This window comes from Microtus oregoni, unplaced genomic scaffold (assembly GCF_018167655.1).
Source record: "Microtus oregoni isolate MIOR12 unplaced genomic scaffold, Mior012 000013F_ref0000133, whole genome shotgun sequence".
Lineage (NCBI taxonomy): Eukaryota > Metazoa > Chordata > Mammalia > Rodentia > Cricetidae > Microtus > Microtus oregoni.
This window is the reverse complement of record NW_024543072.1, coordinates 23914755-23930205: the sequence shown is the minus strand read 5'-3', so window position 1 is coordinate 23930205 and position 15451 is coordinate 23914755. Positions and strand designations below refer to the sequence as shown.

Below are 15451 nucleotides of genomic sequence, written 5' to 3'. Positions count from 1 at the left end.
ATGATCGCAGAGACAAGGTTTCTTAGTGTTGTACTCCATCCTCTGCCTCCTTTCATTCTTTCCACTCCCTCACTGTTCCTTGAGCCTGGGTGGAAGGCTTGAGAGAGATGTCCACTTTGGGCTGAGTACTTACTGCCTGCACCATGCCTGGTTACACATCCTTGCATTGGTTGCTGGTCATTGCAGAAGGAAGTTTTCTCGCTGCTGTCAACGACAACACCGAGCTGTGTGTGTGTGTGTGTGTGTGTGTGTGTGTGTGTGTTATGGTTTCTGTTGCTGTGAAGAGACACAATGACTGCAACAAGTCTTATAAAAGAAAACATTTAATGGTGTGTGTAGAGCGGGTGTTTGCAGAGTCTGGTGTGTCTGCTTCTTGCAGGTGGCTGCATGGTTCCTCACAGACACCTCTTTTTTTCCTCCCAGCATTCAGTTTAGTTTTCCCTGCCTAGCTCTATTCTGCCCTATCACAGACCAATGCAGCTTCTTTATTCATTAACCATAAAAGCAACAAATATACAGAAGGACCACCCACATTGATACGGGAGGCTTACAATTTCAGAAGTTTAGTCCATTATCTTTGTGGCAGGATATGACAGCATGCAGACAAACATGGTACTGGAGAAGGAGCTAAGAGTCCTACGTCTTGATCCACAGGCAGCAGGAAGTGAACTGTTCTTATCATAGCTTGAGCATGAGAGACCTCAAAGTGCACCCCCAAGTGACACAATTCCTCCAACAAGACCACACCTACTTCAGCAAGGCCACCGCTCTTCACAGTACCATTCCCTCTGAGCTTATGGGGACCACTTACATTCAAACTGCCACAGTGTATAAGCATAAACTTTTAGAAGGCAGTTTAATTACATGCCCATTTAAAAAGACAACAGTAGTAGGTGCCCCCTAGAGCCCATGTCCTCTCTAGCCGTGGGCTTTTGACCAGGCTTTCAGTAATGCATGAATTCCCTTATGTGGAAGAGGCCTCAACTCCAATCCGAAAGTGTTCAGCTACCTCTATAGTCCCTGTTGCACCAATGGCATATCTTGCCAAGCACATCTTGTTGCTGTTGTAGTATGCAGGGTTTATGTCTAGGAAACACCAGTGATGATTACTTCCCCAGCAGCCTGGATAGCATGTTTCAGCACCGTGAAGTGAAAGCTAGCCAACTGTGGGGACCTCTCCATGTCAGTTGCAGTTTGATTTCTTTATGTCCTGCAAGGAACGTGCACAGTGTCTCCAGCGATGGTGTCTCTCCTTACTGTCCATCTAGTTCTGGTGGGCAGCCAAGAGCAATGGCGATGTTGTTTTGGGTGCCTCTCCTTAATGGCTAGAAGGAGTGATCCTGCTCCTGGACCTGAGATTTCCATTTAATAATCCTTGTCTTCTGGAGGAATCACCATTCACCTACAGAGGGTACCTATGTTCTAGCTCCCTTTGAAATTATAGTTTTTATGTAACTTACAAAGGGGTTTCCATAAGGATTTTTATTACTTAATTTTGATTACCCCCACCCCTTCCTCTTCCCTGTTCCTGTCACCCCCCCACCTGTGTAAACCTTTAACCCCTAACATTCCTCCCCACTCTTCCATATCACCTCACCTCTTAAGCTCCCCCCTATTCAAATGGGCCCTTTCTGGCTTCCTAAAGTGCATAGATATTCCAAATTAAACCCACAAATCTAAAAGTCTAAAGCTAGGATCCACTTCTGAGAAAGAATATGCTGGACAAATCTTTCATATAGAAAGACTGCAAGAATTTCAAGTGACTTATGCAAATAATCTACCCTTGAGGAGGGAAACTATAACTAGCCATCCCTTAAGTGTGTTGTGTATAGTGACTTCCTTCAAAGGAGTCCAGGATGGAAATGGGGGAAGACAGTTTGGATATTATGCTAAGTAGTGATTCCTTGCAGTGGCTTCAAAAGTGCCTGTGGTAAAAGTAGAAAGTAAACAGATGAGCTTGCATCAAAGTAAAATATTTTTGTACAACAAAGGACACAATTGACAGTGAAGAGATGAGTGTACAAACCATGTGTCTGGAAAGGAGCTGACAGCCAGAGTTTGTAAAGAACTCATTTCAGTTGGAAGAGAGCAAAGTAGTCCAAGTCTAAAAACAGGAAGGAGTCTGAGTGTACATTCTCAAAAAAAAAGACACACAAATGGCTATGGGTGAAAAGTGCCCCCTGGTGCTAATCAAATGAAATTCAGACTGTCTGAGATATTATTGCACTTTTGTGAGATGGCTTTCCCAGAAAGGGAAAAGGTAACAACTGTTGATGAGGACAGGGCAAAGGAATGTGAAATTAGTGCCCATTAGTAGAGGACAGTATGGAAGTCCCCCAATTAAAAATGCTACTGCTATGCTGCTATACAGTGTAGTAATCTGACTGCTGAGTATATAGTCAGAGGAACAACAACATAAAAGTGAGTCAGGGAAACATCTGTGTTCCCGTGTTTATGGAAAGCCTACTCAGAAGAGGTGAGTTAGGAAATCAACGAAAATGTCCCTTTGTGAATGAATGGCTAAGAGGGTGTGTGCTGTGTGAACACAGTGGAATACTAGTCTACCTTTAAAGGGCCTCCTTCCTTCCCAACAACATGGATAAGCCTGGAGAATAGTATACTAGTGAAATAATTCAGGCACAGAAAGGTATCGTCTGATGTCATTTTATGTTGAATCTAGGAAACTGAACACATAGAAACAGTAACTTGACAGTTGTCAGGTTCTGAGAGTGATGGAAAGGGGTGGGGAAATGCTGGTCCCAGCATTTCAGGAGTTCCCTTCTCACAAGGCTTGCCCCTAATGAACACATCACATTCTGAGGGCTGTGGTTGTAAGGCCCAGTGACTGCAACTAGTGGCACCAAGAAGTGGTGACCGAGGGAGGTGATGGGCATAGTCCTTAGTTCCATTTTCATCAGCAAATGTGCATGACTTGGAATGTGACCACACAATGAGTATGTGCAGTTCCTATTTGTCACACAGGCCGTTAAAATCTGACAGAAAATAAATCTAGCCTGTAGGCATTGCCTCATAGCTATGACAAATGTACCATCTTTATATAAGAACGTAGGGGAGTGGACAGTGAGGGGGCTCAGCGACATGGAGCCTGAAGACCTGAGTTTAATCTCTGGGACCAGAACGGCAGGAGAGTACCGCCTGTCTCAAAGTGTCCTCTGATTGCCAAGTGTGGCCCTAATGCTGGCCTCTCCCAATAAATAAATAAAGAGATATAAAAAGAATTAGAAAAGAATTTACCAGGAGGAATGGGATCTGGAGTTCATAAGAAATGCAGTCTTTGTAACCTTTCCTTGTAAATTTAAAGTTTTAAAATTAAGTTTAAAGAAAATGTCCAGGATAATTCTAACTAAATTTCATCTTGCTGAGAGCCTGAAGTAAGTAAAATCATTCTGAGTTCTGGGCTGATTCTCGTGGAAAGTGGGGCAGTTCTTTCTGGGCTGCTGTCTTATAAAGCCGTGACAGTGAGTTTGCAGAACCCAAGAATATAGATAGCATTCCCAGGTGTCCTCCTGTGGAACCTCCTACCGGTAAGGCTTCTCCCCTTCGCTTCTGCCCAGTGCGGTCCCTTGAGTGGCATTTGCTGTCCTAGTTAATCAGAGGATAAGAGACATGAAGAACTCTCTTCTTCCCCTCCCACGGAGTCTCAATGGGCACTGGAAATGTAGGTCATGTTGCATCCCAGAAGTGAGGAGTGAGCAGGGAGGTTTTTCTGAAGTGCTGCTAACCCTGCTTTCTATTCTGAGTCTTCCGGAGCAGGGGTGCAGCCTGGCTAGGGATGAGATGCACGAACCCGGGGCGTCATCCTAGAGCATCGTAGTTCCAATCAGTTGTAAAGTCTAACAGATTTTACTAAGTTTATTTAAATGGCACCAGCCAGCTTCTGTGATAATCTTTGCCTCAATTTTTACTGTCACATTGTAGAAAATCTTTATTAATTTAGTCAGGTTTGAATTATTGAAACTATTTTCCTGTCTACACAAAAATCATTATTTGGTAATCATGTAAATCTAATAATATATCCTGAAAATGACATATAATCATAGGCTTAGTGGCATCTTGAGTACCACACAGAAACCACAAATGTGTTCTTATTTTAAACTCATATTTAAAGTATGCTGTTCATGGCTGTCTGTATTTAATGGGAAAATCTTATATAGTTTAAAATACATAAAAAAGTTTAAACTTTTTGGTATTATTTTACACAATGTGCTGCTAGCTCCTTTGTGAGGCATCCGCATTGGCTGCCAAATATTATACACTACTGGCATTGCCACTAACAGTAAATCTGACAGCCAGAATAGCCTTGTGTTTCTCCTTCCTTCTTAAGCTCTATCAAGATAATCAGTCCGTTTAGGTTCAGAAAGTCAGATGATACAATTTCTAAACATACTTGGGTATTACCTGTCTGTGGCTCAGCCCCGAAACTTAGAAATTGCCAGTGTCCTCACTCCCTGCAGTTTTATGGTTTTAGCCCTTGAGTATTTTCAAATAGTCACTGTCACAATCCAGATGCACAACCTCATTAACCCTGCAGATGTCGCCCTGTGCAGCCCCATGTGCTGTGCCTGTACCTGTTACCTCTCCTCAGTCCCCACTCCCTGCCAGCCACCAAGCTAGGGTCTAACCTTGTAACTTTGTTGTCTTAATAATGTTGTTTAAAATTGGCTTTTCTTCAGTATTTCAGAAGGATTTTATTTTTAAAAGACCACTTATGATTAACTTTAAAAAGGGAAATTTGAGAAGTTGTAACCCAGTGTTTGATTTTTTTTTTTTTCCTAGCTTAAACAGTCAAGCTCCACAGTGCCATATTTGACCAGCATGTAAAGTCAGATGTTCGGGCACATTGCCATCATAGCATTAACGTGTTTGGCTTCCTGTTAAAGATGCTACCCTAAAAGTTAAGGGAAAGGAACTCTAGGAAAAGCTTGCCCTGCTAACAAGCATCTGATTGTAGACTGAACAGAAATTAGAAGTCCAAAAGGACATTTAATTATACATATAATTTAATTATGTATATAATACATAGAGATAAAATATGACCATTATTTATGTTTCATTTCATCTTGGAAAATGTTCAAAGAAAAACTTTTCATATGATGATACTTAAATGAATAGCAATAAAAATAGTTGCATTAATTGCTTAATATACCTCTTGTATCATGGAATTGCTCTGCGTAATTAGTGTGTCACTATGACATCATGTATGCAAAATTCTTTGAGTATGCTAATGAGTAAGACATGGAATTCCATGATTAGGTGATATCTGTGTTCAAACAACCTCAGACATCTTTCTGTTGTCTTACAAAATATAGGAAGTATCCTAGGATCTGTAGGAGGGCACATTAGTATTTGGCTACAAATGCTAAAACCATCTGGCCAAATTGATATCAGCTCTGTGCAAGTAGATGGCAGGCTTCTAGAGCAACTCATTGTCAGTGAAGGAGAGGCTGAGTATTAATTCATCTTGTCCAAAGTTCCTGATCCCAAAGGCAGTCATCCATGATCCTTATGAATGAGAAAAGCTCTGGCTTCTAACATTTCAGACAGGTTTCTTTCAAGTCAGAAAACTATCTTTGGAATGATGTCATCCTCTACCCCTTGTCTTCCCCAGTAGCATGCTGACTGTACTTGAAGAGTCCTTGGGTGGGGAAAGGAAACAAGCATTTACTGATCATCAAATATATGCCAGTCACTGTGAAATGTTGACAATTATATGGAAGATTACATCAGTGACATTCACTAAGTGACAAATAAAAATAAACAACATACATAACAACTCTTTAATAGTAAAGAAGCCAATTTTCTTGGACAGATTTACTTTGAAGACCTGTTGCTTCCTAAGTATGTGTAAATGCATGTGTGTATATATGCATATATATATGTATATGCAGATATATATTCTTATAAAGTTGTGTCTATTAAAAATGTATATATTTATGAGGCATGAGTGAATGATAGGGAACATTCAGTTGGAAGAAGAATTCATCTCTTTTCCTCAGCTTGTTATCATGTAAGATAAATTACCCATTAAAGAAAAAAAAGTAACTCACAGATTCAGTGCAATGCCCAGCAAAATTCTTCAAAGACCTCGAAAGAATGGTACTCAACCTCATATGGAAAAGCAAAAACCCAGGATAGCCAAAACAATCCTGTACAAAAAAAGAACTTCTGGAGGTATCACAATCCCTGACTTCAAACTCTACTACAGAGCTACAGTACTGTAAACAGCCTGGTATTGGCATAAAAACAGACAAGAGGACCAGTGGAACCGAATAGAAGATCTGGATATCAATCCATACATCTTCAAACACCTGATCTTTGATAAGAAAAAAATAACAAATGGAAAAAAAAAGCATATTTCACAAATGGTGCTGGCATAACTGGATATCAACATGTAGAAGAATGAAAATAGACCCATATCTATCACCATGCACAAAACTCAAATCCAAATGGATCAAAGACCTCAACATAAAGCCAGCCACACTGAACCTTATAGAAGAGAAAGTGAGAAGTACATTTGAACACACTGGCACAGGGAACCACTTCCTAAATATAATCCCAGCAGCACAGACACTGAGAGAAACAATTAATAAATGGGATCTCCTGAAACTGAAAAGCTAATGTAAAGCAAAGGACACAGTCAACGAGACAAAACGACAGCCTACAGAATGGAAAAGATCTTCACTAACCTCACATCAGACAGAGGTCTGATCTCCAGAATATACAAAGAACTCAAGAAGTTGGACACCAAAAAGATCACATAATCCAATAAAAAATGGAGTACAGATCTAAACAGAGAACTCTCAACAAAGGAATCTAAAATGGCTGAAAGACACTTAAAAAAATGTTCAACATCCTTAGTCATCGGAGAAATGCAAATCAAAACAACTGAGATTCCATCTTAGACCTGTAAGAATGTCCAAGATCAAAAACACTGATGACAACTTGGGCTGGAGAGATTGTGGGGAAAAGGGAACACTTCTGCATTGCTGGTGGGAATGCAAGCTGGTACAGCCCCTTTAGATGTCAGTGTGGCGATTTCTCAGAAAATTAGGAAACAACCTTCCTCAAGGCCCAGTAATAAAGGTGGGCGGTGGTGGCGCTCACCTTTAATCCCAGCACTCGGGAGGCAGAGGCAAGCGGATTTCTGTGAGTTCGAGACCAGCCTGGTTTACAAGAGCTAGTTCCATGACAGGCTCCAAAAGCTACAGTGAAACCCTGTCTCCAAAAACAAAAACAAACAAACAAACAAACAAACAAAAAAAAGACCCAGACCCAGTAATACCACTTTTGAGTATATATCCAAAGGATGTTCAATCGTGCTACAAGGACATGTGCTCAACTATGTTCATAGCAGCTTTGTTTGTCATAGTCAGAACCTGGAAACAACCTAAATGCCCCTCGACCAAAGAATGGATAAGGAAAATGTGGTACATTTACACAATGGAATACTACACCGCAGAAAAAAATAATGACATCTTGAATTTTGCAGAAAAATGGATGGAGCTAGAAAACATTATTTTGAGTGAGGTAACCCAGACACAGAAAGACAATTATCACATGTGCTCACTCATAGGTGGTTTTTAAACATAAAGCAAAGAAAGCCAGCCTACAAACCACAACCCCAGAATACTCAGACAACAATGCGGACTCTAAGAGAGACATACATAGATATAATCTACATGAGAAGTAGAAAGTAGAAGAAGGCAAGATTTCCTGAGTAACTTGGGAGCATGGGCACCTTGGGGGAGGATTGAAAGTGGGAGGGGAGAGACAGGGAGGGGAGCAGAGAAAAATGTAGAGCTCAATAAATATCAATAAAAAAGAAAAAAAGTAACTCATTACGTTTATCAATATAAATTACGCATTTAAGAAAAAAACTAATTTCACAAGTCAAAACTGTTTAACCCATCAGTACAGTATATATACTAAAACATTACATAATTATGAAATCTTTCAAATTATAAATACAGCAGAGGTTCTGAGGAGGAAAACATCTCAGATGCTTGTTCTCACACCTGTAAAGTGCATGTCTGTGTGCAAGCCCAGGCACTGCATGTGTGTGAAGAGCAGTTGGCAGTGGAGAGCAATTGAATTCCTTGTAGCTGTGTAGAAACTGTCAGAAAATGAGCTTTCCTTAAATACAGGTGCTCATAATGCTATAGCTCCAGTCCTAGCAAGAGTGAGGCAGGAGGTTCTCTAAGTCATTCTAGCCCTGTCTGGGTTATAGTGTATGATCCTGTCTCAAAAGACATAAAGTCAAAACAGAACGTGTCACATATGGATAGAGAAGGTCCTAGAAAGGAACTGAAATGTACTTGGGGCTAGACCAGAGCTGCTGGCATCTTTCCTTATAGTTGGCCTTGGCACTCTTTACATGGGTGTTTTTACACTGGAGTGATTAGAAAGGCATGCCTACGGCTCAGTCAGTAATCCATGCTCGCTACTTGGCCTTTGAAGAGGGGACTCTTTAGGTCACCAAGTATATGGCTCAGTTTTCATCTTAAATCTTCCAAGAAATAATCCAGTTTGGGTGATAGTAAGTGTCATTGAGGTCAGAAGAAAGAAGTTGGGTACCATGTCAATCCATAGTTACTGGGTTTTTCCTGCTTATGTGTGTACCATGCCAGAGCATACCATCAACTACACATCAACACTTGTGTTTGAATGTGTAGGTCAACCTGAGAAAACTTGTTGGCTTTCTCAGTCTTTCCTGTGTGGAAGAGAGACTGGAGGCAGCTTTCAAGGTCTCTCTCTTTCCAGCTCTAACGCACACAGTCAGGTTGGAATCCTGGGGGACCTCGTGTGCAGCCTGTCTATTGGCACCTCCTTCTGTGCTTTACGGATCTCACATAAGAAACAGGAAGAAGCTTGGTGGTGGTGGTGTACACCTTCAATCCTAGCATTCAGGAGATAGAGGCAGGTAGATTTCTGTGAGTTTGAGGCTAGCTTGGTCTACAAGAGCTAGTTCCTAGTTCCAGTACAGCTAGAGCTGTTACACAGAGGAAACCCTGTCTTAAAAAACAAAAAAAGAAAAGAAAGAAGCAGGAAGAAAGCTTGTTCTGTTCATATTTCAAACCAGCATTGTCTTAGTATATCTTGCTATTTCTTCCTTTGCGAATAGTTGTGTAATTTTGACAGACTGTATTATATAACGAGAAGTAATCCAGACTATGTGGGTAAAGTTGCAATAGGGTTCTCAGCTTCTTGAAGAGGACACGCCCATATTAGTCCGAGAAAATAAGCCATTTTCCCCATAGAAGTCAATATAACACTGCATGGGCTCGTCTCTCTTTTTAAAGTGAATGAGGGTATATTTCTAAAACCTTGGGCATTCTGCAGTGTCTGTTTGCTTGGTAATTTTTTTTTTTTGGGGGGTTTTTCGAGACAGGGTTTCTCTGTGGTTTTGGAGCCTGTCCTGGGTCTAGCTCTTGTAGACCAGGCTGGTCTCGAACTCACAGAGATCCGCCTGCCTCTACCTCCCAAGTGCTGGGATTAAAGGCGTGCGCCACCACCGCCCGGCTTTGTTTTGTAATTTGCAAGTGGTATCTGCCTTTTTATTAGAAAAAAAAAAAAAACTGTTACTTTCTTGGGCAAGGTTTTGTTGTTGTAGTTACCAAAAACAAAACGCTGTTTTAAGTAGAGAGCCCAGTCTTGTCGAGGTGGGAGTGTTGGGAGCTGTGGAAATGAAGGACGTGGGGACCATGCTGTGGACAGGAAAACCAAAGGCAGAGACAAAGACCGTGCCTCTGTCTGTTGAGCCAGATTCACACTGACCAGGGTATTTATTCTTTTGTCCTCTCCTTCCTGGTTTCCCTGTAGACAAGTGAGCACGTGGGCTATCCCAGACTAAACTAAACTAGACCCATTTTTCCCAGTTTCTGGTTCTAAAAAGAGTGAGTTGTGTTTCTGAGTTGAGGCCCTGTGTCTAGTTTGGCCTGTGACCAGGAATTTGGAACCCATAATACAAACATGATGGCACTGACTAGGAAGAGGGTCACTGGGGCTGACGCAGCACTGCTGGGAAGTAACAAATGGAAGCCTGCATTTCTCAGGATTGTGGAATGAAACCATGATATCCTTGTAGTAGTTTCTCATCTCCTACTTCTAACCAACCTTCCTTTAAAATAATCTTTAAAAATTAAGTGCTTACTACATAAATGTTAAGCAAATAAAGGTCCGAAGGTTTGAGACGTAAGAAAATCTTTACAGCCTGTTGTTTACACTGCTTCTTTATTCAGAACAAAATTAAGTTGATGCTGAGGCAGTTTGGTGTGCTGGAAAGGAAATGAACCAGCATCCAAGGCCTGGGTTCTAGCTCCAGCTCTGCCTCCTCTCTAACAAACGAGATCACAGTGCCAGCACTTTGAACAGGCCTGTTGTGAGCCAGAAGAGGGAACTTAAACAAGCATGTTTGTTTTTCCTACTAAAGACCCAAGCCTTTTTTCTAAACAGGAAGCTACTATTTTAAAATGATTGCTAGTAAACACCAGTGCCTTTTTTCTGTAAAGATAGGTTTCCTGTAAAACATTTGAAAAGATACTGACTAAGGAATGATGAATTCTCTTAAAGCCAAACTTATCTCAGAGAAGATTGCGTCACATCTAAGAGCCGGTGACTTCCTTGGATTCCTTGGAAATGGCTGGAGTGTCATGCTAGAGAATTGAGCAATGGCTTTGCCTAGTGACTTAAGGTCCAGTGAGAACTGATGTACCAACTCTAGTTTGTTCTGAAGGAGAGAGGAGAGGAAAAGGTGTACTTCCAACTTAACACCTTGTCTGTTCCCGTGTCTGTTGTGGTCCTTTGTAGATAACTGTGAGTAAAGGCTATCGCATACCTGTGAAACGTTTACACTGCACAGAGAGCAGTCAGGGCTCCAGACAGACAGACATCGAAGGAGGTAGAAGCTTTTACTAGAAGTAAGACAGAGCAGTGACAGGATCAGAAACTCTTTAAAAGAATTAGAAATCTGAAGAAGAAAACATCTGGCCTGTGAAGATAGGGAGGTGCCTCAACATTCCTGGGTAGCATTTTGTGGATGAGACTAAAGCTAAAGAAGGGAGGGGAGGAGAGTATAACTCAAGAATAATTTAAAAGCTATAAAGAGATAATTAGGAGTAAGTGAACACAGTATGACATAGGATTTTAGTGACTGACTTTCTGGGATAATGTATTCTTGGCATGTCAAGGCATAGAAATATGTTGGTTACCATTTTGAAGTGTGTGAAAATAAAAGCTGAACAAATAGTGATTTTGCCACTGTCTTTATTGTGTCGCCCACGGAGGCTATAAAATAGAAGTGAATTCCCATACGAAGCCAACCTGCCTCCTTAGTTCTGGGATTAAAGGTGTGTGGCACTGTGCCTACACTGTCTGTGTTTTATACTCGGCTGTGCCACCGCCTACATTTGCTGCTCTCTTCTGTCTTCTGCTCTCTTAGGTTGAATACTGTCTTAGTTTCTAACTTTAGTTTGTTAATCTTCAAACCTTGTCTCCTTTCCTCACTGCTTCCCCCCAGATTAAATAGTACCCCTATTTTTTTCTGTAATAACTGCATATACAGAAAGATAATGGAGGGCATGATTTCCTTGTGCTCCTCCCCCCCCAAGACAGGTTTCTCTGTGTAGACCTGGCTGTCCTAGAACTCTCTGTAGGGCAGGCTGTCTGGGAACTTACAGAGATCTGCCTTTCCCTCCACGGTGCTGGTTAAGGCATCCATGCGTTACCATGGCTCACCACTTGTGCTCTTTTAGGAAGGTGAATTAATTGAATTTTCCTTTCCTGTTTAAAAGCTGCTTTGCCTTTTTATCCTGTGGAATTGTAAAGGGCGGAGTGAGCTTTTGAGATTTGGTGTGTAAGCCCATATTTTAAAGCTATGATCTGACAAGTTTCATAAAAACAGACTTTGAAATAGCAATTTTAAAAATTAAATGGAAACTCATTAGTGGAAATTTCACACAATGATCTTTAAGCCCACAGAGGATGTCTCTGTGGACATGTTGAATGGTCATTTGTTCATTGTTTATTGTAAGTATAGTGAATTAAATTTATCATAAAAGGAGGTTGCATTTGTTGATGAATTGGCGCCTTTAATTTTAGCAGTCTGATACTTCAGAAACTTTAACAGTTTGAAATGTGTGACAACTAATAAGATAATAGATTTCTGCTGGGCAGTGGAGGCATACACCTTTAATCCCAGTAGTTGAGAGGCAGAGACGGGTGGGTCTCTGTGAGTTCAAGGCCAGCCTGGTCTATAGAGTGAGTTCCAGGACTGCCAGGGCTGCACACAGCGAAATCCTGTCTTAAACAATAACAACAACAACAACAACAACAACAAAACATAAAAAGAAAAAAAAACATTTTTTTATAGATTTCTGATTAGCTTTGTGTCCTCTGTTTCATTCCTTTGCTTTTTTTTTTTTCAACAGAATTAAGAAGGAAGTAACTTCCATAATCCCAGCAGATGAAGATTCACTGGTAAATCGATCAGAATTTTTGGCCTATGCTCCAAAGAAAAGGTAGCTAACTATTTTGACATTATAGCTGAATGAATGTATTTCTTTGAGTTCTAATAGAATTGAGTGTCACAGAGGGATGCTAACTTTCATGACTTGAGTATGTGAAGGCCCTGGCATTTTAAGCATAACTTTAAAGACATGAATGTTTACTGTTTACTGACAGTGGCTCTGAAAGCGTTACCACGCTGTTGGGTGTTTGCTTCTCAGCTCAACAACTACTGAACTGCGCCTCCCATGTATTTGTTAAAGCTTTAGGAATTTGGTTATTTTTTGTTTGTTTGCTTATTTGTTTTGAACAAGGTCTCTCAATGTTTCTCTGGCTATCCTGGAACTCACCCTGTAGTAGACCAGACTGTCCTGGAACCCACAGTCTCTTCTGTCTCTGGCAGTCTCTGCCTCCTGCTTGGAATTATAGGCATCCACCACCACCATGCCCTGCCTGTTTCAGGAATCCTATTTTTTCTTTTTATTTTTTGTTTTGTTTTTTAATACAGGGTTTCTCTTTGTAGCCCTGTCTGTCCTGCTCTGTAGACAAAGCTGGACTTGAAGCTGGAGATCTTCTTGCTGTTGCCTCCCTCCCAAGTTTGAGGATTAAAGGCATGTGTCACCACCACCCAGCCTGTTTGAGGAATTCTTAGAGAAAGGATTTTCAGCTCTCTCCTATATAGTGCTTACTCTTTTATAGGATGTTGCCCAGTATGCTCTTGTGTTTTTTTCACCAATATCCAGCTCCTGCCCCCCCCCCCCCCCCCCGTACACAGTGTAGACCAGCTGCCAAGGTAGGGAAATTCCTGCACAAGACTGGTAAAGATAGAAGAGTTGGTTGGGCACACTTGGGGTGCCTGCTGCCTTTCCAGGCAGACAGGGAACTCTGGAACTCTTCAGCAGTCCTGTAGGCCTGCAGTCCTAAGAGTAACCGTTAGAATACCTTTGTACTACATTGTGTGAATGTATTTGATAAAAGTAAGAATTCCTGGAAGTGCTTAATTTTTTTGTTACATTTATTTATGTTGTGTCTCTTTGTGTGTCCGACTGTCTGTCTCGTGTTTGTGTGTACACTGGAGGTCAGAGGACAGCTTGCAGGACTTATCTTCCATCTCAGACTGTCAGGCTTTGTGGCAAATGCCTTTACCTGATGATCAAGTCTGCCGGCTTCCCTGCGAGAGTTTAGATGAATGATCAAATACCACCCTTCTACTCAGGAAATGGCTGCATGGTGTTAGAAATTAAAAGTCAATTTAAGATGAGTCATTAAAGAACAAAACTGAACAGAATTCAAACAGGAAGGATTAGAAATTTCAACCCCAGAAATAGATCAGCATATACTTAGGCTTAGAGTCCTCAGCAACTGTTGCAGAAACAGGAAGCATGTTGTACGACTGCACATTCATTCCCAGAGATAACTCTTTCACTGTCACCAAATCCATGTGAGCGTCAGGAATGCCACCGTTGTGTGGAGCCGTGAAGCTCATGATTTATAAAATATACCTTTAACATGCCAGCTCCATGCTGAAGGTGCAGACATGGAGTGGGGTCTTCTGTGGCCATCTTCAGAGTCATCACAATGTATGATGTTCATTGTGAATATTGGGCAGAGAGTGGGTGGGCGGGGGGCTTTTCCTGTGTGGTGGCCAGCCACTGGCAGTAGCAGTGTCAGAGAGGAAAAACCGTTTGAAAAAAATGCCAAAGAAGCTTCTAATGCAGATATGTGTTATGCGGAGAGATTAACTTTTGATAAAGAAGAGGAGGATCGAAGCTAATTTCCCTGAGCCCTACACTTGAACACTATACTGATGGAAGCGTTGTGTGATGCTGTAGGAAAGATTTATACAGTATCAGGAAGTTAATAACAAGGAGTAGGGGAAGAAGAGTCACACACTCAAACATGTATTGAGAAAACAAAACAGAGTCAAGTGGGCCAGACGGAATTGCGAGAAGTGTCGGTCCATGGCCAGGCTGCAATGAGCTCCTTCACATGTAGGAGTCAGAGCCCCAGTTCCTTTCTTTCAGGCAGTCTTTATAGAGGGACAGTTGACGCACTGTGCTTTTTTTTTAGGCACTGGAGTTGACTTGATAATCCAGAAGAATACAAGGTCCTCTTACTGAATTCACATTTTAACTGTAAATTAAAGTTCCACATATTTGTTATACACTGTATATTGCTTTGAAATACATATATTGAAATGACTAAATGGAGTTACTCTTGCCACACACAGTTGATCTTTATTTTGCATTGAGACTTGGCAGTGTCAATGATGTGTACTGGTTTTGCAAGCATGGAAGATACAAGATGTGAGGGGCACATGGAATCCCATATTATAGTTTCTAAGAGATGCTGAGGACAGGCAATGTGTGGCCCCTGGAATCTCCTGCAAGAAGAACCCCGAGTCTACTGCATGAATCTTTGAAGATGAAGACCAACTTTCAGTGGAGACCCCAGGATGTTGGAGATGCCAGATCCATGGGATGTCTGCTGAGGAAAACTACAGGCATGGAATACAGGTGGTCTAAAACAGAGAATCCTTGTTACAATTACCAAAGCTTCAGGGGAGGAGCTACCCACCTGGTTTCATCACCCCAGATGCTCCGCAGAGAGTGCAAGGTTAAGTGTTTTCCCTGCTGGATTTTAGTCTTGCTAAGGAATGTGGTATTTTGTTTTAAATGTTTTTGACTATCCTCTTACTGTGTTTCTATAATGGCTATACTATACCTTTTAGTGGAAGGAAATGATACAAAATAGCAAACATAGTAAATATAGTATTTCTTGTATTACCTGATGACTGTTTAGAAAGAAGAGTAAGGTAGGATTCAGAGGGTGAGGAGTGCTGTAAGAGGTGGGGCCTGAATCTTACCAAAAGCAATCTATAGATTCAATGCAATGCCCAGCAAAATTCTTCATAGACCTCGAAAGAACA

General features: G+C 41.3%; 1 protein-coding gene across 4 annotated transcripts in view; it reads left to right on the top strand.

Moving 5' to 3' along the window:
- The window catches only part of Atxn7 (ataxin 7), a 154212-nt gene that overhangs the window by 24425 nt on the left and 114336 nt on the right, over positions 1 to 15451 (top strand). For 3 of the 4 annotated variants that reach the window (XM_041662306.1, XM_041662302.1, XM_041662305.1), the window contains exon 2: positions 12447 to 12536. The exons of the other annotated variant lie outside the window; for it this stretch is intronic. In XM_041662306.1, coding sequence (XP_041518240.1) covers positions 12521 to 12536 — 16 coding nt within the window. In that variant the 5' untranslated portion in view covers positions 12447 to 12520. The remainder of the gene's footprint in view (positions 1 to 12446; positions 12537 to 15451) is intronic. 4 annotated transcript variants of the gene reach the window in all.